At 43.7% G+C, this 13,096-nt stretch overlaps 1 protein-coding gene and 1 long non-coding RNA gene across 3 annotated transcripts in view; one reads left to right on the top strand and one right to left on the bottom strand.

Annotated features, from left to right (window-relative positions):
• The window catches only part of SLC25A13 (solute carrier family 25 member 13), a 206,446-nt gene extending 196,537 nt beyond the window's left edge, over nt 1-9,909 (bottom strand). Inside the window, exon 1 of one of the 2 annotated variants that reach the window (XM_024249984.3) lies at nt 9,625-9,909. In XM_024249984.3, the coding sequence (XP_024105752.1) occupies nt 9,625-9,639 (15 nt within the window). In that variant the 5' untranslated portion in view covers nt 9,640-9,909. The remainder of the gene's footprint in view (nt 1-9,624) is intronic. The other variant, XM_024249983.3, reaches the window with a different exon arrangement.
• Nucleotides 9,910-9,975: 66 nt separating this feature from the next.
• LOC129060401 (uncharacterized) lies at nt 9,976-12,169 on the top strand. The gene is made up of 2 exons (XR_008527088.2): nt 9,976-11,842; nt 12,071-12,169. It is a non-coding gene; the product is annotated as an uncharacterized LOC129060401 (long non-coding RNA).
• The last annotated feature ends 927 nt before the right edge of the window (nt 12,170-13,096 follow it).

Below are 13,096 nucleotides of genomic sequence, written 5' to 3'. Positions count from 1 at the left end.
GTTATATAAACATATGCTAATATTATTATTATTATTTGCATAACCTTTTTGAGCCTTAGGTTTCTTTATCTGACAAATGAGGTTATCAACACCTTCCCTGCTACCTTGTAGATGATTACAAAGATCAAATAATGAAGCTTGGGTCTTTATATTATCTGGCTATATTAATCCCTGAAGACTTTGAGCTTCTTGAAAACAAATCTAGTAGCTTACTTGTTTTTGGACGCCCAGCACAGAGTAGGCACTGACAAACAGTCGTCGTCACTTATGCCCTTGAATGCATTTTTTAAAGCTGCTAAGTACTGTACCCATGAACACAGTACTGCTATTATCATGGCAACAAGAGCCAATCTTAGAAAAGTCCTTTGGCAGTCTGGACAGAATGGAGAGGAAGGTGTAGGGATGAGATCAAAGGCAAGGGGATCAGTGGGAGCCACAGCAATGGTACAGCTACAAAATAAAGAGGCCCTGAATTTGAACAGAAAAGATAGGACATACACGTTCCATGGCCGTAGAAGGGTTTCACTGATCCACCTCTTTTCCCACATCCAATTCAGGCCGATGGTGTCTCTCCTATCTGCCCATAACAGGTACTTAATTAGAACTAACTAGAAACTTTATTTGGAGAGTGAAGCTGCAGGATGAAGTCAGGAATGACCAAAAAGATGGATTCAGTTATAAGAACTGGTGAGTTCTAGGTCAGCAGAGTTTGAAATATCTTTGAGACAGACAAGTTGAGTTTTCCAGCTCAAACTAAACAGCTAAAAGTGCAGGGCTAGAGCTTGAGACAGCCACCCAGGCTGAGGAGCGTCAAGGAGCCAATACCCATTAAGGGGGCAGGTAGTGCGGCAGGAACTGGAGGGAGGAGACGATCTCAGGCACAGCCTTGGGGGACACTAACCTTCCAGGGGTCCAGGCAGAACGAAGAGAAGCCCACAAAGCACAGCACTATTCACAGTAGCAAAGACAGGAAACCAACCTAGGTGCCCATCAATGGTGAACTGCATAAAGAAAATGTGGTGTATATCCACCATGGAATACCTTGCAGATATAAAAAGAACAAAATCATGTCCTTTGCAACAACATGGATGCAGCTGGAGGCTATGATCCTAAGTGAATTAATGCAGGAGCAGAAAAACAAATATCACATGTTCTCACTTACAAGTGGGAGTTAAACAATGGGTACTCATGGACATAAAGATGACAACTATAGACACTGGGGACTACTAGAGGGAGGAGGGAGGGGGACGAGGGTTGAAAAACTAATTATTGGGTACTATGCTCAGTACCTGGGTGATGGGGTCAACTGTACCCCAAGCCTCAGCATCATGCAGTATACCCAGGTAACAAATCTATACATATACCTCCGGAATCTAAAATAAAAGTTGAAATTATTTTTAAAAATGTACATTTAAAAAAAAAGAAAGTAAGACCCTTCGTTAGATTCAGAAAAAGTGAAAGATTTCTAGATTTTTGCTAAAGTAATGCTTCTCAAAAGGTGCAGCATTAGTGCTGGACCTACATATACCTGACCTGTACAGGGAAGGGAAAAACACTACATTTTTGGCCAAAATTCCTCATTGGTAAACTAGTACATTCTGTTTTAAAGACTAGGGTAAAGTGTACTATCATTCTATATGCATATGTCATGCTGCTAAACACTAAAATAAAAATATATCTTTGCTGGGAAGAAAGAAGATGAAAGAAGAAAGAAGAAGGAAAGAGAAGGAGGAGGAAGGAGGGTGAAGAAGGAGGAAGGAGGAAGAAGGAGAAGAAAGGATGAAGGACGAAGAAGAAGGAAGAAGAAGAAGAAGCAGCCTGCAAAGGAGAATAAAGGCGTAATATGAGAGGCTGGAGGCCAATAATGAGAGGGGACATCATGAAAGCAGATGGCGAGAAAGGAAGGGTAGGATACAGGGTCATGTGAGGCCAGAAATGAGGACAAGCCAACAGGTTTAGAACTGAGGTTACTGGTGACTTTTAGGAGAAGGACATTTAATTTACTTCATTTCACCCAATTAGAGGGTCTGTCTGGTTAAACAGGCCATGAAAATAGGGTTTGCTCAGTAGCTGTTAAATACTTTGCTAAAGGAATTGTATCACTACACAAAGGCATATCCCCCTCCTTACCTCCAAGCAGAACCAACACATGTCTCAGGGTCACACATTCCTCTGTTGCAAGGTCCACCCTAAGGCAAACCCGCAGAGTCTTATGAGGAAATCTGTAGGTGTTTATGAGGCAGCAAATGCCAACCAGAGAGGAGGAAGCGCTCAGCAGGAATGCCATAATAGATAATCCTCACACATAGTGGAGAACAAAGGGAGGAATGGTTCCCTCTAAGAATTCATCAAAAGCAGAGAGTGGTCATGGGACTAAAGGTCTAAGAGACCAAAGCACAGAGGAGTCAGAGCTCCTCTGACAATCTTCTAAAAGAACTCAATATCCAAAAAAGACCTGCTCCCTGACTTTTTTACGCTACACATCACCTTTCAACTCTCCCCACACCTTTCCAACCCTCTATTTGCTGTAAAGCCGTATGACCTAAGCCAGGGAACACTGGCACCACATGGCCCTGGATGAGGTTAGCCCAGGAGAGGGCTGTGAGACCAGGTTTACTCTTTGTAATGCTTCCCTCCTCCAGCACCTTCTCTGATCACAAAAAACCACTGAGACTCTGCAGGAGACAAATGGAGCTTTCAATCAATTTTGGGATTAAAACCTCTATTCTAGGATTATCACAAAACTGTATAAACTTGATGCCTAAGCACCCTGGAGACACCAGGCAGGACTAAGACAAAACTGTCAAGAAAGAAGAGAAATTTGGAGAAACCCCTACATACCCCTCCTTTGAACTGACACACCAGGGACTTTAACTTAATCTCACTGCATTCCTTTCTTACTCCAAGAAGGAGCCAGCAGGTCTCTTGAAGCAATGTGCACCAAAATAACAGTGGTTGTCAAGCTTTCAAAAATCCTGAGGCTCAGGCCACACCCAAGTCCAACTCAATCATGATATCTGGAGTGAGACCCAGGCATCAGCAGTTTTTTATAGCAGTCCAGAAGACTTCAATGTGCAGGGAATCACTGGCCTAGAGCAGTGCCAAAAGCAAAGACATTCATGGGAATTTGGACCAATAACAAATGTTTCTGGGACTCCATTTCTAGGACTCTCCTGGTAAAAAGGGACAGGACTGAGGAGGGAAAGAGTAAAGATCATTCTGTTAACATAAATTCCGAGGCCATCCAGCTCCAACAAGTTAAGAACCCCTAAAACCCAAACAGTGGAGCCACAGATATTTGTTTTAATAATCATCATCATGGTAGCATAAAAACAACTCAAACCTTCATTCCTCCATTCCTAGCACAAAAACTGATTTGTTTTATTATGATATCACCAAATACTTAGTAGAGTTTTTACCTAGGGGAGAAAAAACCCTGCCATTTGAAGAATATCTTTAATAACCTCAATATATTTTATCCTCAATGACAAACCTCTGAAGAGGGTTTTATGATGGATGAACAATGTGGAAGACATGGAGGTTAAATATACAGCCCAAAGCCTGGGCAACATAGTGAGACCCCCGTCTCTACACACACACACAAAAAATTTAATTAGCTGGGTGTGGTGGTGTGTGCCTGAGGTCCTAGCTACTCAGGAGGCTGAGGTGGGAGGATCTCTTGCATCCAGGAGGTCCAGGCTACAGTGAGCAATAATCACACCACTGCACTTCCACCTGGGTGAGAGAGTGAGCCCCTGTCCCAAATATATATACATATTATAGTCCAAATCCTAATGGAAACTGGATTAAAGTTTCTACAAAGGTATATGACAGTGGTGACAGTTACACAACTCTGTGCATATATTGAAAACCAATAAATCATATGCTTTAAATGGGTAAATTGTATAGTACTTGAATTATACCTCAATAAAGCAATTAAATAAAAGGTATATGACAATTCCTGTCCTGCAGGGATTTGCGATCTGGTTGGAGAGATGAGAAATACACTTAATAAACACTGAAATGAAGCATATACAGAGTGACAAAGGTGTTCTAAGATAAGAACTACTGGACTGGGATGATCAGGAAATATACACATTCATACCCGATGGCATGCAAACTCTCACACATACACCTTCGCAAATGGAACTCTTGGTAAGGCCTGGGAGAGCAGCGCAGAGGTTAAGAGCAGAGACTCTGAAGACACATTGGCAAGGTTCAAATCAAGACTGTAGTACTTACTTGTTGTACAAGCGTGAGAAATTACTTAACCTCCCCTAACTCAGTTTTCTCACCTGTAAGTTGAAGACAAAAACAGAAAGCACCTACTTCTTAGAATTAAGAAAATTAATTGAGTTACTATTTGTAAGGCTCTTGGAAAAGTACCTGGCATGCAGTAAGCACTAGGTAAGGCAGTTCTCAAATAAAAGTCTGGTTTACACTGAGACACCTACCCCCCTCCTAAGTCATCTCCCACACCTCTCCCATATACTTTACTCTCCACCACGCTAAACTACCAGGCACACATGGTGGACAGAGTGAGGCCACAGCTGCTGGAGCCAGATTGGCAGGATTTGAACCCCAGCTCGATAATTTCCTAATTATCAGATCTTTTTTATTTTATTTTATTTTATTTTATTTTTTTGAGACAGAGTCTTGCTCTGTCACCCAGGCTGGAGTGCGATGGCGCGATGTCAGCTCACTGCAACCTCCGCCTCCCAGGTTGAAGCAAATTCCCCTACCTCAGCCTCCCGAGCAACTGAGATTACAAGCATGCACCACCATGCCCAGCTAATTGTTTTCTATTTTTAGTAGAGATGGGCCAGACTGGCCAGGCTGATCTCAAACTCCTGACCTGAGGTGATTCACCTGCCTCGGCCTCCCAAAGTGCTGGGATTACAGGTGTGAGCCACCGTGCCCGGCCCTACTTATCAGATCTTAGGCCACTAACATCACCTCTTGGTATCTCAGAGCCTTCATCTATAAAAAAAGGATGACAGTAACTAACTCAAAAGGCTGAGGCATTAAATGAATCAACAACGAAACACATTTGAAACTGAATTTTAAATGAATCAACAATGAAACACATTTGGAACTGAATTTGGTATCTAGTAAGCGCTCAGTAAGTGTCAGCTGCTTTTAGTTTTTATTACCTGCTGTTAACTAAGTGCAGCCTGTGCTCTTACCTCCCAGCCCTTCATTTGTTTCCAACCACTGGATTGGATCTTTACTCTTCCCCATCCATTCCTTCTGAAATACTAGCACTTTTCAGAAGACTTCCCTCACCTCCTCAGAAATGGGCTCTTCTCCTACTGCTCCCACAAACCTTGTAGTGATAGCATTTCCATTAGAGAACTTAGCCCCCTGGAATGGTTTTGGTTTTCTTGAACACCAAAATGGAGTCCAATTCATTTTATTTATTTTATTCTATTTTATTTTATTATTTTATTTTACTTTATTTTATCTTTTTTTTTTGAGACAGGATCTCGTTCTGCAACCCAAGCTGCAGTACAGTGGTGCTATCTCAGCTCACTGCAACCTCTGCCTTCTGGGCTCAAGTGATCCTCCTGCCTTAGCCTCCCAAGTAGCTGGGACCACAGATGCATGCCACCATGCCCAGCTAACAATTCATTTTAGTATTCTCAGTTTAGTCCCATTTGCAACACTGGAAATAACACAATACACATAAATGAATCAATGATCACAGCAACAACTCATCCAAGAATGAAAAGTCAATACAAAGTGTACTAGTCCTACAGACCAAATTGTCATTATTATTAATGCTTTAATGTGCCCCCAAATTTCCTTCTTTTAGTTCTAGGCTAATTTCACCCAAATTATTGGTCTGTGTTCAGTTTTACCCCAGAACATCTCACAGGTTTGAACTCAAGGGAGCATATTCTAACTTTTAGTAGGTTCATATAGTTTGATTACATCATTTGTAACGCATAAATTTAACCAATGACGAAGAAGAAAGCTCTCCTTTAACCAAGAAAAGGGCAGAGACGAAGAAAAGGGTGACCTCTCAATTACCACCTTTTAAAACTGTTTTTTTATGGAGCTGGCAGTTTTGGGAAATGTTTAAAAGAAATATTCAAACAACACAAATAGTACAGGCAGATCTAACAAGGGAACCCACAAGGATTATTCCTACAAAAGTAGGCAGCAAGAGAATGGACACTTTTTGAGATAATCTCAGAATACTAAGAGTTTTAGATTAATATTCATTCACGAAAGAAAACAAACACTTCTTGAACCATTAACTAGTAATCTTCATGGCAAAATTCAAAATAAAAAGCAGCCAAAGACTAGATTCTCCATCTCCCCATTAAAACTATTTAAAGGAAGGTCATGAATAATTAGTTGTATTTAAATTAAATAAGTATAAAGACCAAAGAAAGAAAGAGATCAGAAAATTAATTGCTAGTTGTGGCTACATCTATCCAGAAAATACCAAATCTGCTTAAATATTCAAACAATTTGTCACAGTGAGTGTAGTGAGTGTTGGAATTCTCCTACAGTTGCTGAGTCTCCAGAGTCTCAGCCCAATTTCCTAACACTCCATTGAGGTGAAGTCCTCTCCTATCCAGGCTCCTCAACTTTTAAGAGGCAATGCCAACCCTACCCCTACGGCTCTGTGTTCAGCTGGCAACATGGAATAGCTATGTTCCAGGGAAAAAGCAAGGAGCACAGCCTTTAACTCAGGCTGCCAACAGAATCAACCGATAAAGGTGATGCCCAAAGGCAGTTCAATAAGGGACATTCTTGGAATAAGTCAGACCAGCAGCTTCATTGAGGGACCTTTTAAGGCCACATTTACTGCACTGCCATTGAGTTATAATGAAGGACATGATAAGAAATGGCCTTACGTAACCCACAGACATGTCTGTGGTCACAAGGTAGTTTCAAATGCAGTTCACTCACAGCATATAAAAGAAACTGCTCAGCTGGGCGCGGTGGCTCACGCCTGTAATCCCTGCATTTTGGGAGGCTGAGGTAGGCGGATCACGAGGTCAAGAGATCCAAGACCAGCCTGGCCAACATGATGTTGGCCTACTAAAAATACAAAAATTAGCTGGGTGTGGTGGCACATGCCTGTAGTCCCAGATACTTGGGAGGCTGAGGCAGGAGAATCACTTGAACCCAGAAGGCAGAGGTTACAGTGAGCCAAGATCATGCCACTGCACTCCAGCCTGGCAACAGAGCAAGACTCCATCTCAAAAAAAAAAAAAAAAAAAAAACTGCTCTCAGAGAGCAGTATAAGGAGACTTCTCTCCCAAGTAAATGACCTCACTGATCATTGCCTCTTTGCTTTGGCTGGGAGAAAATGCAATCACCTCTAGTAAGCACATAATGTTCCACTAACCTTAGTCCTGGCTTTGTCTAACTTTCCCTTTGTCCTGTTTTTCCTATCTACTTGGACTTGATTTTTATATATCTTGTTGGATTGCAAAATAAGTATATATGATGTGAGCCATCAGATATCACAGAAAGAGGTGAGTGCAAATGAAGACATAAACAAAAACACAAACTCCCAAGTAGTAAAAATGAACATTTCATTTTCCCTGACTCAATACTTAGCTAAAAATCAACTGCCCTTGATATGTGACACTTTTACTATTATGTAGAAGTACAACCAAAGAGTTGAACTCACTTCCATATCACTTATTTTATGTTTTTTTTTTTGTTGTTGTTGTTTGTTTTTGAGACAGGGTCTTGCTCTGTTGCCCAGACTGGAGTGCAGTGGCATGATCTCAGCTCACTGCAATCTCCGCCTCCTGAGTTTAAGCGATTCTTCTGCCTCAGCATCCTGAGTAGCTGGGATTACAGGTGCCCACCAGCACGCCTAGCTAACTTTTTTGTATTTTTAGTAGAGACAGGGTTTTGCCACGTTGGCCAGGCTGGTCTCGAACTCCTGGCCTCCACTGACCCGCCCGCCCCAGCCTCCCAAAGTGCTGGGATTACAGGCATGAGCCACAGCACCAGGTCACTTATTTTACTTAATATTACTCAAGTCTTATACTCCATTTCTATGCACACGTCTCAATTTATGTTCCTCAATTACCTTATCTCCTAATAAAGTAAAAGTATTTACATCACCTGCAGATATAAAACTAACAGTAAAGAATGGGTACCTAGTCCCACCTACTCTAGGGAATTAGTTCATACCAAGTCTTGTATCTTGGTTGCATGCAAATTTAATGCAAAAAAAAGGTCAAGGGCTATTGGGCTTGAAAGGGTTAAGGTAGCTTCCAAAATTGAATCCTAGTGATGCTCAGAGAAACTGCTGAAAAGTTATAGATAGATATACACACGCACACCTGTGTGTTCATATGCACACATACACGAGCCCACACACCCAGAGTACTTTCCTAAGGATGAAACTCAGAGTAATTACAGAAAAGAGAAAAGCCACTTAGGCCACAGAGACTAACAACATGAAGAAGCCTACGGATTTGGGGAGCCTGGAGAGACTTAAGTCACAGAACAGCATTTAAATATATTTGTCTGCTTACAATTTCCATTGCAAATGTGATTAGTTTGCTGGAATAAATAGGAATATGATGTGTTGGCCATGTTTTCCTCTTGAGGGTTATCACAGAGTTTTGATTAAGGACAAATGTTTGAAATGTTAGGTATATTTAAGTTCACTGCACTTAAAATGAGCTAAGAAGTTGTATAGGCTTGATTAGAGGGCTGCCTTCGTGAACTTAAATTAAAAGCAATAAATTCCAAATGATTCAAGTGATTGGGACTAAATATGGTATTCTGCCAGAGAAGCTGAAATGCAGTCCAAAGAGACTGAAATGGTGTCCAGGTTTCAAGAAATGGTGAAAGAGGAAAGGTCAAGTGTTGGAGTTGCCTTTCCTCTGGGTTAGTGAATGATTCACATTACACAGAGCCCCTTTCAAGTACAACTTCACAGGAGTCACAGGCTCCCAGGACAATCTGTTTCATCGTTTCCAAAAAGAAGCCTCTCAAATGCTCCGAGGCGGGTATCTAAGTGTTGTCAGATGGAGAGAGGGAGGGGGAAGATGGGAATGATGGGAAAGCGGGGAGGGGGAGAGTCCCTGGACTTCTTATTCACAAAGGCGCAGGCCAAGTCTCCTAGGCAGTTTCCAAAACGGAAGTCAAAGTAACTTCCCTACCCGCGGGAGGGCGGAGCCCTTGAAACGTAATAGGATCAGGCTTCAGCCCCGGCTGTGGCCCCTGGAAGAAACCGGAGTCAACAACCAGCGGGGTCAGGAGCAGGAGCGCGCTGGGAAGGTCGAGAGGACCGCCAGCGCTTGCCTGCCCGGGGTGCACCAGGCCCCAATCACGCCCGCTCCTCCTCGTCGGCCCTGGCTCAGCCCCGTCAGGCACCAACTTCCCTCCCAGGCCAAGTGGGAGTGTCCGGCCCGCAAAGTTTCCGCTGCGAGGTAGGGCCTCGGTCTCTGCACCGGCTGCCTGTGCTGCCCGGGAGGAGTGGCCCCCTCCCTCCCGCAGCTGCAAGGTGGAACGGCTGCCCGGCACCCCATTTTGCTCCGCCTGTGGCAGCAACCCAGACACGTGAGCGCCCGAGCCTCTCGCACCCCCAGGCTGATCCGGCAGACGCGCTCCCCCCGGCCTCGGGCCCGCGGTTACCTTGGCGGCCGCCATGATTGGCCCCGGTTGCGGGCGACTGCGGGACCCACTCACTGGCTGGCTGGCGTTTGGGGCCCCGGCAGCTCACTTCCAGTCCTGGCGGCGGCGGTGGGGGCGGCGATACGGCCCGGCAGCGTGCGCGCCTGGCCTGCCTCCCCACGCCCTCCCGTCGGCGCGGGTCATGCGGATGCTGCCCGCCCATTGGCTGGGCCCAGCCTTGGCCGCCGGGGTGCGCGTGATCCAGCGGCCTCTGCCCTGCAGCCGGGGAGGGCTCAGAGCCTGGGGCAGTGGCGGGACAGGGACACGTGACCCCCACTGCGCTGTCCAGCAGTGGCGGCCTCTGCGGCGTGGGTAGAGGTACCTTGGCCGTGTGCAAGCCCGTCACCTGAGGACAGGTGGCCCCACCAGGGAAGCTGCTGGCTTCTGCTGATACCAGGGACTACTGGGCCCTCGGACCGATGGGAGGGGCAAGTAACGATAGATGGTGCACAGCCTGGGGAAGTTGAGAACCCCACTAGGACACATACTTTGCTGGATATTTTTTCCCCTGTGCGTTCCCTTTGAAGGGGCTCCACTTTACACTGGATCCAAAAAGACTTTGATCCAAAAGCATTGACTTAGAAGGCGAGATTGCAAATATTGCTGGCACGCCTACTTTTAGATCAAAATCGGTAAACTCTTAGGAACCCAACAGGTGAATGTAGTGCAAAACGTATATTCATGGAACTACTCCCATTTCATCCCTACCTGTTAAAACGGTAGAAGTCAAAAGGCCCGGGTCAAAAGACTTCCCCCAAATAGGACCTACTAAAATAAATAAACCAGCATTTTAATGAAAATTTGCTTATATGACCTCCAGGCCTTATTCCTCTTCATCAGGATTTCATTCTTCTGTCCTTGTAATCAAAATTTATAAGACAGTGGTGATCAGGGAAAAGGACTTTTAATGTATTGTAGGTTGTGGATGTAATATGTCAGCAAAAAGCACTTATTACTAATCAGTTTAATTCATTAACATTGATCGAGTGCCTTCCTACTATGTGCTAGGCACTGTGCTTGGTGCTGGAAACCCTGAAATGACTTAAGAGCTGGTTCCAACCGTTAAAGAGCTTCAGGGCTGTTGGGAAAGAGACACATAAATGTTTACTTCAGTATAACCTGTTAAGGCAGCAGACTGTTCCCAGTGCACAATAAGAATACTGAAAATTCTCACGCTGCTATGAAGAAATACCTGAGACTGGGTAATTTATAAAGAAAAAGAGATTTAATTGACTCAGTTTCGCATGGTTTGGGAGACCTCAGGAAACTTACAGTTGTGGTGGAAGGCACCTCTTCACAGGGTCGCAGGAGAGAGAATGAGTGCCAAGCAAAGGGGGGAAAGCCCCTTGTAAAACCATCAGATCTCCTAAGAACTCACTATCACAAGAACAGCATGGGAGTAACCGCCCCCATGATTCCGTTGCCTCTCACGGGGTCCTTCCCATGACGTGGGGATTATGGGAACTACGATTTAAGATGAGATTTGGGTAGTGACATGGTCAAACCATATCAAAAGGTAACTTGGTCTTGAGCTATGGGACTGGGGCAGTGGCAGGACTGGTGGAAGGAGTCTGGCCCAGCAGGTAGGGGCTGTGTCATGGTGGGTCTTAGGCACCTTGCTGAAGGGTATGCACCTTAACTGAAGGGTTTTAAGTCAGGAAGCAGCCTGGCTAGGTTTTCGATATAGAAAGATCTCTCTATGGTCTGAATGTGCCCCCCAAAATTGATGTGTTGGATACAATCTCTAATGCATCAGTGTTGGAAGGTTGGGTCCTTGGGGAGGTATTTTCGTCACAAGGGCTCTGCCCTCATAAATGGATTAATGCTGCCATAAAAAGAGATTTGGGGAGTGGGTTCACTCCCTCTTGCTCTTCTGCTCTTTTGCCATATAAGAACATAGCATTCCTCACCTTTGAAGGACACAGCATTCAAAGAGCCATCTTGGAAGCAGAGAGACCAGTCCATAACCTGCCAGCACTTTGATCTTGGACTTCCTAGCGTCTAGAACTGTGAGAAATACATTTCTGTCCTGTTCTTCTAGTCTCAGGAATTCCCTTACAGCAACACAAAATGGACTAAAACACTGCTTGCAGTATGGAGGATGGGTTCCAACTGAACTACCGGGATGTCCAGACGAGACAGGCTGGGGATGGGCTAGGACCAGAGGAATACATAGAAGGTAAAATTAGTGGGGTTGGGAGGGAAAAAGGGAGTTGTGCCATATTGCACATAGACTTGTGGTATGGGTGTCTGGAAAAACACCGGAGATTGGTAATTCAAGAGGAGTATTTTGAGGTGTGTGAGTCTGTCTGTAAGGAGAATGTATGTTCAACATACAAATTATGTTATAGAAGCTTAAGAAAGAAGCATTACAGAAAGAAGCAACTATTTAACCTACTCTCAAAAGGTTCAACAAAGCCCAGAAGACTTGACCATGTTCATAGGCAGAGAAGAAAGATCAGCAAAAAGTAAAAAAAAAAAAAAGACAAAAGGGAAACCAGGAGAATTGTTAGAGAAAATTATGACAAGAGGACAAGTCTGAAGTTCCTGTGGAGGATGGCCCCAGCTGCCACAAGGGGAGTGTAAAAGGAGGTGAGAAAATACAACCTCATGTAAAGAACAAAATTACATCGTGTACCACATATTTATTTTTAAGGGCATCACTAAAGCTCTCCTTTTATAATGTAAATGAAACAAAAAAATTTTAATGTAATAAAATATACATAAAATGTACCATCTTGACCATTTTTAAATGTACAGTTTAGTAGTGAAATACTTTCACATTGTTGTGCAGCCAATCTCCAGAACTCTTTTCATCTTGCAAAACTGAAACTCTGTACTCATTAAACAACCACTCCATCTCCCAACCCCCTGACAACCACCATTCTACTTTGCTCCTATAAATCTGACTACTCTAGGTACATAATAAATGGAATCATATGGTATTTGTGTTTTGTAGCATAATGTCTTCAACCTTCATACATGTGATAGCATGTGTCAAAATTTCCTTCCTCTTCAAAGTTAAACAATATTCCATTAATTTTTTTAATAGAAAAAGAATCATGAGTCCATTATACTTCTTTTTGACATTTTTGAAAATTCAGAAGATCATAGTAATGGCCAAAAAATCACTGATAATCCTATCAATAGAGTTAGCCATTGTTAACATTCTACTGTATTTTTTCATGTCTTGCTGTGCTTATGTGTGTGTATCAAGACATATTTATTTTACTTTATTTTTTGTTTTTGTATTTCTTGAGACAGGGTCTCACCCTGTTGCCCAGGCTGGAGTGCAGTGGCGTGATCTCAGCTCATTGCAACCTCCTCCTCTTGGGCTCAAAGGATCCTCTCACCTCAGCCTCCCAAGTAGTTGGAACCACAGGCATGTGCTGCCATACCCATCTAAATTTATATTTTTTGGTAGAGATGGGGT

Source organism: Pongo abelii, chromosome 6 (assembly GCF_028885655.2).
Source record: "Pongo abelii isolate AG06213 chromosome 6, NHGRI_mPonAbe1-v2.0_pri, whole genome shotgun sequence".
NCBI classification, from domain to species: domain Eukaryota; kingdom Metazoa; phylum Chordata; class Mammalia; order Primates; family Hominidae; genus Pongo; species Pongo abelii.
The sequence above is the reverse complement of the archived record's forward strand: the minus strand, read 5'-3'. Positions and strand labels throughout refer to the sequence as shown.